The 15,678-nt window shown below is 60.2% G+C and overlaps 1 protein-coding gene across 17 annotated transcripts in view; it reads left to right on the top strand.

Moving 5' to 3' along the window:
* The window catches only part of LOC120388244 (immunoglobulin superfamily member 1-like), a 218,529-nt gene extending 203,363 nt beyond the window's left edge, over window positions 1-15,166 (top strand). For 6 of the 17 annotated variants that reach the window (XM_039509934.1, XM_039509944.1, XM_039509935.1 and 3 more), the window contains 9 exons: window positions 8,012-8,125; window positions 8,710-8,772; window positions 10,190-10,324; window positions 10,908-10,970; window positions 12,865-12,963; window positions 13,437-13,464; window positions 13,711-13,736; window positions 14,053-14,090; window positions 14,781-15,164. In XM_039509934.1, the coding sequence (XP_039365868.1) occupies window positions 8,012-8,125; window positions 8,710-8,772; window positions 10,190-10,324; window positions 10,908-10,970; window positions 12,865-12,963; window positions 13,437-13,464; window positions 13,711-13,736; window positions 14,053-14,090; window positions 14,781-14,912 (698 nt within the window). In that variant the 3' untranslated portion in view covers window positions 14,913-15,164. Of the gene's footprint in view, window positions 1-8,011; window positions 8,126-8,709; window positions 8,773-10,189; window positions 10,325-10,907; window positions 10,971-12,864; window positions 12,964-13,436; window positions 13,465-13,710; window positions 13,737-14,052; window positions 14,091-14,780 lie in introns of all 17 variants that reach the window. The other 11 variants (XM_039509941.1, XM_039509945.1, XM_039509943.1 and 8 more) reach the window with 4 other exon arrangements.
* The last annotated feature ends 512 nt before the right edge of the window (window positions 15,167-15,678 follow it).

Here is a 15,678-nt window from a genome sequence, read left to right as displayed (position 1 = left end):
CAGCTACCAAGGGCATCGTGACCCCCCGGCCAGCAGGGGATCGGCCCGGCGAAGCTCACCCCCCAGCCGGGGATCATCCCGGTGACGCTCGGCCTCCGTGGAGCGCAGGCTGCTCGACTTGGAGAGAGAGATAACACTGAGAGAGCTGGAGGACCGTAAGGAACAGAGGGAACATGAGGAGAGACAGAGGGAACGTGAGGACAGACAAAGCCAGCGTGAGCTGGAGGCGATGCAGAAGCAGCGTGAATATGAGGAGAGGGAGAAGGAGAAACAACGTAAACATGAGCTGGACCTGGCCCAGCTGAGCAACAGTAAGGCCCCGGCTGCGGTGAGTGAGGGGGGACCCAAGCCTACAAAGAGCTTTGATAAGAGCTTCCTGGATCGGCGTAAGGAGGGGGAGGACATAGATACCTTCCCGACGGCCTTTGAGAATGCCTGCGAGCTGCACCAGGTGGACCCTGCAGACAGGATCCAGTTTCTCACCCCCTTACTGGACTCCACCGCTGTGGAGGTGTACAGCCGAATGAAAGGGGCGGAGGCAGGGGACTACAACCTGTTGAAAGAGGCCCTGCTCCGCGAGTTTGGGCTGACCCCGGAGATGTACCGGAAGAGGTTCCGGAGCCAACATAAGACCCGGGAGGTCACATACCTACAACTGGTCAACCGGGCGCAGGGATATGCCCACAAGTGGACAGCTGGGGCCCAAACTAGAGAGGACCTGCTTGACTTATTCATACTGGAGCACCTGTATGCGCAGTGCCCCTCTGACCTGTGGCTGTGGTTGATGGACCAGAAGCCGGAGAACCCGCAGCACGCAGGCCGGCTGGCCGACCAATACATGGACAGTCGGACAGGGGATGGCAGGGAGGAGTCTCGAAGGAGCAGGCCTGCCTCAACGCAGAGAGAAAGTCACCATGGGACCTCCCAGCGGGGGCCTATGGAGAACCCCCACCAAAGGGGAACATCCAGCGTCAGGTCCAGCCGACCCCCTCGAGGAGAACCACGAGACATGAGCTGCTTTTCCTGTGGCCAACGAGGCCACATACGGGCCCAGTGCCCCAAGCTCAGGGACAGACCGAGCAGACCCAACCCACAGAGGGTTGACTGGGTAAAGACCCAATTGGATGAGGGGCAGCAATCCCAGGAAAGGGGGGCTGGCAGTGTTCCACCTGGGAAGGAGGGAGGAGGGCCCCCGGGAAGCTCCTCTGGGGGGCTGGATGCTCCGGACCCAGGGTTTTTGGTCTACAGGGTGGGCACGGGGCTGCCCCTCCGGAAACAGTGCCTTGTTTCCCTGGAGGTGGATGGGAGGAAGGTCACTGGGTACTGGAACACGGGCACAGAGGTGACGCTGCCCTGACCCGAGGTGGTGGCCCCAGATCGGATGGTGCCGGATACCTACCTAACCCTGATGGGCGTGAGCGGGACCCCATTCAAGGTGCCTGTGGCGAGGGTGCACCTGAAGTGGGGGGTCAAGGAGGACCCCAAGGGCGTGGGGGTACACCCACATTTGCCCACAGAGGTGTTAATGGGGGGGGACCTCGAGGCCTGGCCAGGCAATGCCCGGGGTGCCCTGGTCATGACCCGTAGTCAGAGTCGGCGCAGGGCACTACGCCCTGACAATGAGGAAGGTGCTCTGCCCGAGGCGCAGGACCCTGACCTGGCGGGTAGGGAACGCCCAGGGACACGGCCCGGAGAGGCTGCGTCCTCAGTCCCAGCCGGTGAGAGAGAGCAGGTCCCCATCCCTGTCCCAGCGGCTGAGTTCCAGGCCGAGGTGCAGAAAGATCCCTCCTTGCGGAGGCCCAGGGACAGGGTTAACCTCAGTGCAGTACAGACCATGAGAGGAGGTTGCAAGGAGAGGTTCCTGTGGGAGAAGGGGTTCCTGTACCGAGAATGGGCTCCCCCCGGGGAGGTGGAATCATGGGGGATCAGGAGGCAGCTGGTGGTTCCCCAGAAGTTTCGCCACAAGCTGCTGTACCTGGCCCATGACATCCCCCTCGCAAGGCACCAGGGAATCCAGCGCACCAGGCAGAGGCTGGTACGGAACTTTTACTGGCCTGGGGTCTTTACCCATGTCCGACAGTACTGCCAATCCTGTGACCCCTGCCAGCGGGTGGGGAAGACCCGGGACAAGGGAAAAGCAGCTTTGAGGCCTTTGCCCATCATAGAAGAACCTTTCCAGAAGGTGGCCATAGACATGGTGGGCCCGCTCAGCAAGGGGACACGGTCAGGGAGGAAAAACATCCTGGTGGTGGTAGATTTCGCCACTCGCTACCCCGAGGCGGTGGCCTTGTCCTCTACCGAAGCAGACACCATGGCAGATGCGCTGCTGACCATTTTCAGCCGGGTGGGGTTCCCCAAGGAACTCTTAACGGACCAGGGGTCCAGCTTCATGTCAACACCTGATCAAGTCCCTGTGGAGGAAATGTGGGGTCCGACCCAGCTGGGCCTCAGCGTATCACCCCCAGACCAACGGGCTGGTGGAGAGGTTCAACGGAACGCTAAAGATGATGCTGAAAACATTTATGCACCAGCACCCACAGGACTGGGACAAGTATTTACCTCACCTGCTGTTTGCATACCGGGAGGTACCCCAGGAGTCAACTGGGTTCTCGCCTTTCAAACTGTTGTATGGAAGGCGGATAAGGGGGCACCTGGACCTGATGAGAGACGAATGGGAGGGGAAGGCCGCTCCCGATGGCGAGTCAGTGGTGGAGTATGTCCTGACCTTCTGGGAAAGACTTGCCGAGCTCATGGGCCTGGCCAGGGAGAGTCTGGCCCGAGCCCAGAGGAAGCAGAAGGTCTGGTACGACCGCACGGCGCGGGCCTGCGCCTTAGCCACCGGGGATCAAGTGATGGTTCTCATCCCCGTGAGGAAAAACAAACTCCAGGCCGCCTGGGAAGGGCCCTTCACGGTTGTCCAGCAACTGAATGAGGTAAACTATGTGGTGGTGCTGTCGAACCGGGCGCACCACCGCCGGGTGTGCCATGTGAATATGATGAAGCCATACTATGACCGGGGGAATATGGTGCTGGCCGTGTGTGGGCATTGGGAGGAGCCGGGGGATGACCCTTTAGTTAATGTATTCCCAGGGACTAAGCCTGGTTTCCCCCTGGAGGCGATTCCCCTCTCTGATCAGCTGGCCCCATCCCAGCAGGCTGAAATCAGAGGGGTGCTGCATCTGTACCGACAGCTGTTTTCCAACCAGCCTGGACACACTAATTTGAGTGTCCACCGGGTGGAGACTGGGTCACATTCCCCTATAAGATGCTCCCCTTTTCGGGTCACCGGGAAAACTGCCCAGGACTTAGAAAGAGACGTCAGGGACATGCTGGCCTTGGGGGTGATCCAGCCGTCCGCCAGCCCCTGGCCCTCCCCAGTGGTGCTGGTCCCCAAGAAGGACGAGTCGATCCGGTTCTGCGTGGACTATCGAAAGCTCAATGCAATCACTGTATCGGATGCCTACCCCATGCCAAGGCCTGACGAGCTCCTGGACAAGCTGGGAGGTGCTCGGTACCTCACCACCATGGATCTTACCAAAGGCTACTGGCAAGTGCTGCTGGACGCAGATGCCAGGCAGAAATCAGCCTTTATCACCCCTCTGGGGCTCTACGAGTTTCTAAACCTGCCCTTTGACCTCAAAGGAGCACCGGCCACCTTCCAGCGGCTGGTGGATCAGCTACTGAGGGGGATGGAGAGTTTTGCTGTGGTGTATATTGACGACATCTGCGTCTTCAGCCAGACCTGGGAGGACCACGTGTCCCAGGTTAGACGAGTGCTGGACCGACTCCGGGAGTCTGAGCTAACCATGAAGGCTGAGAAGTGCAAGGTGGGGATGGCGGAAGTATCTTACCTGGGCCATCGGGTGGGGAGCGGCTGCCTAAAGCCAGAACCAGCCAAGGTGGAGGTGATAAGAGACTGGCCCGCTCCCCAGACCAAAAAGCAGGTCCAGGCCTTTATAGGGATGGTGGGGTACTATCGAAGGTTCGTGCCCCACTTTAGCGCCATAGCCGCCCCCATCACTGAGCTGCGCAAGAAGGGGAAGCTGGACAAGGTGGTCTGGACCGAGCAGTGCCAGGAGGCTCTCCAGGCACTGAAGGAGGCTCTGGTTAGTGGCCCAGTTCTGGCAAACCCAGACTTTGACAAGCCCTTTCTGGTGTTCACTGATGCCTCAGACACGGGGCTGGGGGCGGTGTTAGTGCAGGAGGATGAAAAGGGGGAGAGACACCCCCTCGTGTACCTGAGCAAGAAGTTGCTACCCCGGGAGCAGAACTACGCGGCCATCGAGAAGGAATGCCTGGCCATGGTGTGGACCCTTAAGAAACTGGAGCCATATCTCTTTGGGCGCCACTTCACCGTGTACACCGACCACTCTCCCCTGACCTGGCTGCACCAGATGAAAGGAGCCAACGCCAAGCTCCTAAGGTGGAGCATGCTCCTGCAGGACTATGACATGGACGTGGTCCACGTGAAGGGAAGTGCCAACCTGATAGCGGACGTGCTGTCCCGGAGAGGGGGCCCCGAACTTCCCCGGGTCACTGGGCAAAGTGACCCCGCTCAGTTCAGTCTCGCAGGGGGGAGAGGTGTGGTGGAGTAGGGACTGTCTATGTGGGGAATGGGAGAGCAGGGAGGATGGGAGAGCAGGGAGGATTTTAGGTGAGACGCAGGTATGCAGACTGTAACATGAGCTAGGCCTCGGGGAGGGGAGGTGACACCTCGGCCCAGGAGCTGGACAAAAGAAAAGGAGCTGAGTGGAGAGGGTGGGGTCAGTCTTCGGTTTTGGGACCGGGGTGGTGGGTTTGCTGGGGAACCTGTGCTGGAATCCAGACACCCTGAACCCCCAGAGAGGCCAGAGTGAGAGGTCCTGGCTCTAAACATGAGCTCTGCTGTATCCGGTGTTCCTGTTGTCCAATAAACCTTCTGTTTTACTGGCTGTCTGAGAGTCACTGTGGGTCCCAGGAAGAGGGGTGCAGGGCCGGACTCCCCCACACTCCGTGACAGAGGGGGAAAGTTACAGGAAGAACCGGGCAGTGAAACAGGAAGAAAAAAGATTTTCTAAGATACCTGAGCAATTGTTAGAAAACCTTCAGCTGCAGCAACAGGAAGAAAGAATTTGTCCGAGAGCAAAGGGACTCTAGAAAAAGCAGTGGAGGGACATTAGCTCAGTTGAGAAGCCGACCCATCGCCTGGAGAATTCGCTGCAGGTATCTGAGCTGGAGCTCAGAGCAGCAAACAGAGACAGCGCAAGGGGATGGCTCAAGACACAACAAACTAGCCTAGGAACAGAGAAGCCACGATGGGACCGTAGCGCGGTGGGTTCTGGCCTAGTGCCTTGGACGATCCAACTCCAGCTCCTGGGGCTCCGTGAATGTAAATTGTTGCCCATGAAGTGGGTTTAATTCAGCCAATGGCAGTTACTGGTCAGGCAGCTCAGCAATAGTTCCCAGTGTGACCCTACCCAGCAGTTCCTGCTACACCAGCAAACTCTGATCCACTTGTGATCATTTCCCACTGAACTTATTTCTCCTTCCCCAGCCGATGGAGAGGAAAAACAATTGGCCTCTAGGTCCGCTCGGCCTCTCCTTGCCCTGCCCAGCCACCCCTCCCTGGGCTCCTGGCAGATGGATCCGCGCCATTGCCCTGCTGAGGGGTGGGGGACGGGGCCAGCTCTAGGTTTTTTGCAGCCCCAAGCAAAAAATTTGTTGGCTGCCCCCCGTCCCACCCCTAGGCCCCTCCCCCTGTCCACACCCCCTGCCACCCCAGCGCTGGGCTTCCCATTTCCCCTACCAGTGCCCTCCCCCACCCCACTGCTGCCCCAGCCCTGGGCTCCCCCCTTCCTTCCCACCAGTGCCCCCACACGCACCTCCTGCCACCCCAGCCCTGGGCTCTCCCCCCCTCCACCTGCACCCTCCTTTCGCCGCAGCCCTGGGTCACTGGTAACTCACTCCCAGAGCGGGTCATTCAGCAGGCACAAAACACAGATAGGATTGGTTCCCATGTGATTACAGAGCTGCACTAAAGTGGAACAATTTTCAGCTTGTGTGATTGGAGGAGATCTGGATGCATATTATAAGACTATGCTCCATAAATAAGGAAAAGTTGAGGTGCCTTTATTATTCTTTTGTTCCACTCTTTCTTTCTATGGGGAATTTGTCAATGCAATATCACTGTCTTCCTTTTAAACAAAAAAATAAAGAAATGGCAATGGCTGTTGAAAATAGCAATTCCAGTCCTAATAACCACTGGGAAGCATTTTTTGCTCAATTTTATCCTACTTTTTCTACAGCAAGTTACAGTGGATCATTATATTTGATTTGGGAAAAATGAAGTAACAGCTTCCCAAACTGAGCTTGAGCACTCGTGAATTTTGAGGTGTTCAAATCTGGAAGGCAGGTGCTGGGTGTTGGAGAGGGGGGGAGCACGGCAGCATGTCTGCAGCAGCGTGTTTGGAGCTGCATGGAGCCAGAAACACTGGTCTGAGTGGCACGGTAAAAGGGCTGGGGGGTTGGAGAAGGGTTAGGGGTTCCGGGGGGGCAGTCAAGGGACAGGGAGCGGGGGGGTTGGATGGGGCGGAGGTTTGGGGGGGCAGTCAGGGGACAGGCAGCGGTTGGATAAGCATGGGAATCCCAGGGATTTGTCAGGGGACAGGTAGGGAGTGGGGTCCAGGGGGGAAGTTGGGGGCAGGGGTCCCAGGAGGGGGTGATCAGGGGACAGGGAGCCAGGGGGTTGGATGGGCTGGGGTTTCTGTGGGGGGCAGTCGAAGGGAGTAGATGGTGTCAGAGTGGGGCTACCCTCCCCGTGAGGTGTCCTGTTTTTTGAATGTTAAAATATGGTCTCCCTACCAATCACAGCACTCACAGGATGCTGCTGCATGAGGTCCCCCTCCTTCCTTTCCAATTGGTAGTGGCCAAGGGAATGCTGGGAAATGTAGTTCTTTCCCTTCTCCAGGGCTGGCTCTATAGGCAGGGAGATAAGCAAGGAACTACAGCTCCCAGAGCCCCCTGTTGGTTCTCAGCTCCCATGCTGGATCCCTGCCGCCCCTGCAAATGGGCTGCCCCAAGCAGGAGCTTGCTTTGCTGGTGCCTAGAGCCGCCCCTGATGAGATAGGAACAGCCGCGCCCAGATCTGCTCTGCAGTGACTCCAGGTGTGAATGGCACCTGGCTGGGGCAGGGACCGTCTCTGTGTCCTGTGACCGTACAGCTCCGAGCACACAGGGCAGCTGGCCCAGAACAGGGGCTCCTGGTAATTAATACGAGTCAGCAATGATTTTGGTGCCGGTTTCCGTAGAGCCAGTTTTCACGAAGTGTGGGGGAGTCAGGGCCCTGCACCCCCGGCTTCCTGTGATCACCAGGACTCTCAGCCAGCCAGTAAAGCTGAAGGTTTATTTAGGTGACAGGAACACAGTCCCAGACAGGTCTTGCAGGTACGGACGACAGGCTCCTCCCCAGTTAGGTCCATCTTGGGGTCCCAGGAGCACCACAGCCCCCTTGGGGGGTCAGAGACCCGTCTGACCTTCCCTCCATTACACCAGCCACCACCTGAAAACCCTCTCCCTCTCCTGAGTCTCTTCCCCAAGCCTTTGTTCAGCTTCCTGGGCAGAGGTGTCACCTGGCCTCTAACCCCTTCCTGGGTTCTCACTTACAGGCTCAGGTATCCTCCCCCAAGGCCAGTCTCCCATCCCGCAATGCAGACCGTCCTCCCAGGCCAACACCCCCCACTCAGCACTCACAGGCCACAGTAAGAACAGTCCCAGTTCGTCCCACCAGCCAGGGGCTGTATCTACACTCAGGGTCTCGCTGGGCCGATCCTCCCCGTTCTGGGATCCCGGGGGCGCTGAGCCAGCCCGAATCCCTGGGTCCCGTCCTCTCCCCAGGGACGCCGGCTCAGCCCGGGGAAGAGCCGCCATTGCCGACTAGGAGAAGGGGTCCATGTATAACTCACCACAGACACCAGGGCTCCAGCTTTCTCACCCCTGTGCCCTACCCTGACAGACGCTGGTTCTATTCCCACAGGGGGAACCGACCCGACTCAGTCAGAAACAGCACCGACTTCCCCCTCCTCAGGCAGCGCAGGGCCAGCTACCGAGTCTAAGGGCAGTGAATCGCCATCAACCACCCCAAAAACAGGTATGTGCTGCCCAAGGAGCCGCCCCCATGGGGGAGCCACGAAGGGCTGCCTGGGTGGGACCGGGGGCAGATCCCCACAGCGAATGCCCCATCTGAACACCCCCGGACTCATTTCATATGGGGGGGGTCACTGGACAGATGCCAGATTGGCTTGGTGGGGACAGGGCCTGGGAGAGCTTCCCCCCAATGCACAGCCCCACCCTGTGGGCCCCACAGACTGGGGAGACGCAGGGAGCTACAGCTGCCGATATCGCACCAAGTTTCACCCGCCCGTCTGGTCGAAGCCCAGTGACCCCATGGAGCTGGTGGTAGCAGGTGAGGGGCCTGGCTCCACGTCCCTGTTCCCAGCCCCACCCAGAGCCAGACCCTCAGATGGTCTTGGCCCCAGTGGGATGGTCAGAGCCAAGCTCTACCCTGAACCCTGGGCCCAGCAGAGGGGACGCCCAGATGGGGAGCATGGACGGAGTTACTGGGGGGTTCCCCGGCCAGGGGGGAGCAGCAGCCCCTGGATTTTCAGGGCCGATGGCTGGGTGCTTGGTTTTGTCCCTCCCCCATCCCAGCTGACGCTCGTTCTCATCCCACAGAAGGAACCACCTCAGCTGGGCCCAAGCAGCTGAATCCCACCACGACGGAGCCAGATGGAAAAGGTGAACGGGAGAAATGGAACAATTCACCCCCCAGGGAACAGGGTTCCCGGCTCAGACGCCCACAGGGCCATTCGGGCCGATTGGCGGGAGATGGTCCCTGCAGAGAGAATTGATGGGTTTAGTTCTGCTAGATAGAGGGCGATGGACAGATCCATGGGGATGTAGGGCGGTGGACAGATGGGAGCACCTCTGGTGAGGGATAGAAAGACGAACTAAGACCTTGTCTACGTGAAAACTGGACCCAAAATGATGAACCCCGTGTGGTTCCAAGCTAGGGTGACCAGACTGCAAGTGTGAAAAATGAGGACAGGGGAGTGGTGGGTAATAGAAGCCCATATAAAAAAAAGCCCCAAATATCGGGACTGTCCCTATAAAATCGGGACATCTGCTCACCCTATTCCCAACCCCCACTGGTGATCTCAGAGCGAGTCTGGGCTGTCAGTATTAGAGCCACTTGTTTGATACAGCCCCGGCTGTTAGACAAGCTCCCCTGTAGCTCTACAGACCCAGGGACGTTCCTCCTCCCAAATAGGAACAGCCGCACCCAGACCTGCTCCGCAGTGACTCCAGGTGTGAATGGCACCTGGCTGGGGCAGGGACCGTCTCTGTGTCCTGTGTCCGTACTGCTCCGAGCACACAGGGCAGCTGGCCCAGAACAGGGGCTCCTGGTAATTAATACGAGTCAGAAATGATTTTGGTGCCGGTTTCCGTAGAGCCAGTTGTCACGGAGTGTGGGGGAGTCAGGGCCCTGCACCCCCGGCTTCCTGTGATCACCAGGACTCTCAGCCAGCCAGTAAAGCAGAAGGTTTATTTAGACGACAGGAACAGAGTCCCAGACAGGTCTTGCAGGTACGGACGACAGGCTCCTCCTAAGTTAGGTCCATCTTGGGATCCCAGGAGCACCACAGCCCCCTTGGGGGGTCAAACCCCGTCTGACCTACCCTCCATTACACCAGCCACCACCTGAAAACCCTCTCCCTCTCCTGAGTCTCTTCCCCAAGCCTTTGTTCAGCTTCCCGGGCACAGGTGTCACCTGGCCTCTAACCCCTTCCTGGGTTCTCACTTACAGGCTCAGGTATCCTCCCCCAAGGCCAGTCTCCCATCCCGCAATGCAGACCGTCCTCCCAGGCCAACACCCCCCACTCAGCACTCACAGGCCACATTAAGAACAGTCCCAGTTCGTCCCACCAGCCAGGGGCTGTATCGACACTCAGGGTCTCGCTGGGCCAATCCTCCCCTTTCTGGGATCCCGGGGGCGATGAGCCGGCACGAATCCCTGGGTCCCATCCTCTCCCCAGGGACGCCAGCTCAGCCCGGGGAAGAGCCGCCATTGCCGACTAGGAGAAGGGGTCCGTGTATAACTCACCACAGACACCAGGGCTCCAGCTTTCTCACCCCTGTGCCCTACCCCTGACAGACGCTGGTTCTATTCCCACAGGGGGAACCGACCCGACTCAGTCAGAAACAGCACCGACTTCCTCCTGCTCAGGCAGCGCAGGGCCAGCTACCGAGTCTAAGGGCAGTGAATCGCCATCAACCACCCCAAAAACAGGTATGTGCTGCCCAAGGAGCCGCCCCCATGGGGGAGCCACGAAGGGCTGCCTGGGTGGGACCGGGGGCAGATCCCCACAGCGAATGCCCCATCTGAACACCCCCGGACTCATTTCATATCGGGGGGGTCACTGGACAGATGCCAGATTGGCTTGGTGGGGACAGGGCCTGGGAGACTTCCCCCCAATGCACAGCCCCACCCTGTGGGCCCCACAGACTGGGGAGACGCAGGGAGCTACAGCTGCCGATATCACACCAAGTGGGACCCGCCCATCTGGTCAAAGCCCAGTGACCCCATGGAGCTGGTGGTAGCAGGTGAGGGGCCTGGCTCCACGTTGCCGTTCCCAGCCCCACCCAGAGCCAGACCCTCAGTTAGTCTTGGCCCCAATGGGATGCTCAGAGCCAAGCTCTACCCTGAACCCTGGGCCCAGCAGAGGGGACGCCCAGATGGGGAGCATGGATGGAGTCACTGGGGGGTTCCCCAGCCAGGGGGGAGCAGCAGCCCCTGGATTTTCAGGGCTGCTGGCTGGGTGCTCGGTTTCCTCCCTCCCCCATCCCAGCTGACGCTCGTTCTCATCCCACAGAAGGAACCACCTCAGCTGGGCCCAAGCAGCTGAATCCCACCACGACGGAGCCAGATGGAAAAGGTGAGCGGGAGAAATGGAACAATTCACCCCCCAGGGAACAGGGTTCCCAGCTCAGATGCCCACGGGGCCATTCGGGCCGTTTGGAGGGAGATGGTCCCTGCAGAGAGAATTGATGGGTTTAGTTCTGCTAGATAGAGGGCGATGGACAGATCCATGGGGACGGACGGTCACGGGTCGGTGGGAATGTGGGTCCATGGGAACGTAGGGCGGTGGACAGATGGGAGCACGTCTGGTGAGGGATAGAAAGACGGACTAAGATCTTGTCTACGTGAAAACTGGACCCAAAATGATGAACCCCGTGTGGTTCCAGGCTAGGGTGACCAGACTGCAAGTGTGAAAAATCAGGACAGGGGAGTGGTGGGTAATAGAAGCCCATATAAAAAAAAGCCCCAAATATCGGGACTGTCCCTATAAAATCGGGACATCTGCTCACCCTATTCCCAACCCCCACCGGTGATCTCAGAGCGAGTCTGGGCTGTCGGTATTAGAGCCCCTGGTTTGATACATCCCCGGCTCTTAGACAAGCTCCCCTGTTTCTCTACAGACACAGGGACGTTCCTCCTCCCAAATAGGAACAGCCGCACCCAGACCTGCTCCGCAGTGACTCCAGGTGTGAATGGCACCTGGCTGGGGCAGGGACCGTCTCTCTGTCGTGTGTCCATACAGCTCCGAGCACACAGGGGAGCTGGCCCAGCACAGGGGCTCCTAGTAATTAATACTAGTCAGTGATGATTTTGGTTCCGGTTTCCGTGGGGTCAGGCAGGGGCTGTATCTGCGCTCAGGGTCTCGCTGTGCTGATCCTCCCCATTCTGGGATCCCGGGGGTGCTGAGCCGACCTGAATCCCTGGGTCCCATCCTCTCCCCAGGGACACCGGCTCAGCCCGGGGAAGAGCCACCATTGCTGGTTGTGAGGAGGAAAGTTCCCCGTATAACGAACCATAGATACCCGGGCTCCAGCTTTCTCAGCCCCGCTCTTGACACACGGCGGTTCTATTCCCGCAGGGGGAAACGACCTGTCTCAGCCGGGAACGACACCGGCTTCCACCCGCCCAGGCACCACAAGGCCAGGCACCGGGGCTGGCGGGGGGGAATCACCATCAAACCAGCCCTGGAAACAGCCCCACTCTGGGGACCCCACAAATCGGGATGTTGTTCTGCCCACAGGCACCACAAAGCCACCCGTGTGGGGCACGGCTTGGTGCGTATCTCCGTGGGAGAACAGCGCCGGGAATAACGACCCCGTGTATCCCATTTGTCAGCCTGAGTTTACAGCCAGCCTGGGGGAACGGCTCAGAAGCAGGGCTCCCCCTTCGCTGGGGTGCTGCCCAGTGGGGCATTAACCCTGGAACCTCTCAGTCCAGATAGAGGTGGTGTGAACACTTGAACCCACCGATCCAGAGTGACATGCTGTTGACTCTGGCACCTAATGATGACTGTTGCGATGACAGCACGGTTACGTCTTCCGCTGCTGATCATTTCAGCAGGGCATGGCTCTCCCAGTGACCTCAAAGCACCCTCCCCAGCCAGAAGGCCCCCCACACTGCCATCCTCCCACCCATATGATTCCTATGCAGAAGGGAGCTGAAGCTGCTGAGAAATTGCCAGGACAGGGGCAGGACCCGAGTCTGGGGATGCTGTAGCATCCGGGCCCAGCTGGCTTCACAGGGTACATGGGGCCTGAGGTACATCCCCACACACACCCTGCCCCCACCCCAGTACAGCCCTCTGCCATTGGGAGTGAACCGCCGACCACTATAACCCAGAATCCCCTCTGCTCCTGCCCCTCCCACCAGCCCCATAGACTGTTCTGCTGTGGGTCCCTGGGCCCTCAAGGGGGAGGGGCTGGGGCAGCAGGTGATGAACCAACCGCTCATGGCCTGGTGCTGCTTCCCAGGGCGATCAGAACTGAAGCTGAGCATCCCCATCATCGCCGCCGGCCTCCTCCTCCTCCTCCTCCTCCTGGCCTTCCTCTGCTACAGACGAACCCGAGGAAGTGAGTGTCCCGCCCAGCGAGGGAAGGGTTAAACCCGCTGCTAAGCCGGGCTGGGAAGGGGTCACGGCTTGGATGGGGGACGGGGAAGGAAACCCAGGGGGTGCGGCAGGGGCCCAGCAGGGGGCGTCTCCCCTGGCAGGGAGAGCTGGCCCCAAAGCCCCTGGGCAGCATTAGGGGGCGCTATGCTGCAGGGGGTGTAGGCTCACTGGGGGGCTCGGGACGGCAGGGGTGGGGGTCACCAGGGGCGCTGTGCTGCAGGGGTGGGTAAGGGCTCACTAGGGGGCGCTGTGGTGCAGGGGGCTGGACCTGTCTTTAGGGTATCCAGGCTCGGCTGCTGGAGGGTGAGATGCTCCCCAGGCAGAGCGGTGGGGGGGTGTCTCTCCTGGGCTCCCCATCCCGGCTGCCCTATAGGGCTGGGGGCAGGGCTGGTACACGGGTCGATCGATGGACGATTCTGCTTCATGTCTTTGCAGGGAAAGGACGATTCTGGATACAGAGCAGGTGAGATCCCAGCTCCGCTCCCCACCCCAGATCTACCTGATACAGGACACAGGACTCCTGGGTTTTCTCTCCGGGTCTGCGAGGCGACTAGGATCTAATGGTTAGATCAGGGGAGCTGGGAGTTAGGACTCCTGGGTTCTCTCCCTGGCTCGGGATGGGGAGTGGGGTCTAGTGGTTACAATAGCGGGGCTGGGAGCCAGGACTCCTGGGTTCTGTTATTATCTCTCTCTTTCTTTCTCCCCATAGGGAGTCCGAGCCTGCAACCACAGTCTGTAAGTCACACATGAGGGGGCAGCCATGGAGCAGGGGGGAGGGGTGGGTGTCCCCTGGCAGGGTCTGTGTCCTGTGGGGGGACATGCTGATGTGGGGTGAAGCCCTGACTCACTGAGTGCCTTTGGGGGTGCCTCGCCTCCCTCTGTGCCTCAGTTTCCCCCGCTGCACCATGGGTCTAGTGACCCTGCCCCACCCCAGTGTGCAGCGGGGCAGGCGGGCCAGTCTGTGAACAGCTCAGATGGGGAGTGAGGGGCTGGGCCCAGGGCCCAGATCTGGACCCAGCCGCTCACTGGGGGGGGTGTCTCTATTCCACAGACACCCTCCTGGGTGAAGGGACGCAGCTGGATGTCTTGGTAAGTGCCCCCCACTCCTCGCCCCCCCCACACCAATGAACCATCCAGCCTCCCCCTGCCCCACACAAGCCATCTGGCCCGGCACAGGTCCCACTAGAGCCGTGTTCCGATGCCAGCACCCCCAGACTCTGCCTGCCCCCCCCCGTAGCCCCTCAGGGCAGACACCGGAGCTGGGGATCAGCATTGGGGCTCCCCCCCACCGAGAGGGGCAGGAGACCCAGAACACAGAGAATAAGAGCCTGACCCTGCACCCCCCCCACTCACCTCGACCCCCCTCAAACCATCCTGCAAACGTTTGCATTTGTCTAAGGTTTGCGGAGGGTCAGCGGAATTCCGTGGGGGGCAGGTGCCGGGGGGCAGTTTCCCTGATCTCTGCCCCATGGGGCTCTGTGGGCGGGAGGGGGGGGGGGTGGGGGGGGTGTTGCTGGATTCCCTGGGGGTTGGGGGAAGAGCAGCTCTCGGGAGCCCCCTGCTGGACAGGACGGAGCATGTCAGAGCAACTGTGCATGTGGGGACGGGGGCTGTGGGGGGCATTGCTGCCGCCTGGTGGCTGGGATCAGAACTGTCTGGTGTGCGTGTGTGTTGGTGTTCACACACACACACACACACACACACACACACACACACACACACACACACACACACACACACACACACACACACACACACGGTGTATCTCTCCCCTCCCAGCCCCAGGAGCCCGACCCCGTCGCCGAGGGACACACCTACACCGAGCTGGACCGCCAGGCACTTCAGGCCAAGCGGGGGGGCCCGGCCCCTGCCCCCAAGCCCGTCCTGTACACCGCCATCGATGTCAACTAGGAGCCCCATGGGCAGAGCCCCTGCGGTGCAGGGGAGCCCCCCACCCACCCGCATAGCGTGAACCCAGGGGGAGTTATCACAGCGACGGGGCAGGGAGCGTTAGCAACCGGGGGTAACAGAGTGATTCCCCCCCGATAATGGGCTTGGCTTATAGCCCCCCCATAACCCTCCCTCCAGTTGGTTCTGCCCCACCCAGCCCCATGGGTGGGTGGCCAGGGGGGCTCAGCACCAGGAGGGGGAGGGGATGTGCTGAGGCAGCTGCTTGTGTTATTTTGCATCTTGTTAATCTCCAGATTTGTAATAAACACAGAACCGCAAACCAGCCCCCCGGCATCCTGCAGCCCCCCTGTACCCGCGCCGGGAGTGTGTGTTACACCTGGGGGAGATGGGATCACTCTGGGCTGCAGCACAGGGGACCCTCGCCCAGCACTGGGATGCGACCCCCTCTGGTGAGGGGTGCGGCAGCTGTTTCACCCAGAGAGTCGATGGCCGCGAGCCGGGCAGGCCCGGGGACAGAGCTGGCCGAGCGGCATGGGCAGGAGAGAAGAGAACGGCCGCCCTGGAAGCAGTGTAACCTGGCGCTCCAGCCTCCCAGCCCGCATGGCGCTTCCCCACTGGGGCCCCAGGCCCTGCCGCTGGGCCGATCGGGGAATCCCCGCTCGCTGGGAGCAGTGTGAGGGCTATGACACAGAGCGAGGCAGTCCTGGTTCCCTCCAGCAGGGGGCAGCCGGGACACACACCCACACTGACATCCCCCCTGGCAGCC

This window comes from Mauremys reevesii, linkage group 22 (assembly GCF_016161935.1).
Source record: "Mauremys reevesii isolate NIE-2019 linkage group 22, ASM1616193v1, whole genome shotgun sequence".
Taxonomy (NCBI): domain Eukaryota; kingdom Metazoa; phylum Chordata; order Testudines; family Geoemydidae; genus Mauremys; species Mauremys reevesii.
This window is presented reverse-complemented; position numbering and strand designations above follow the sequence as displayed.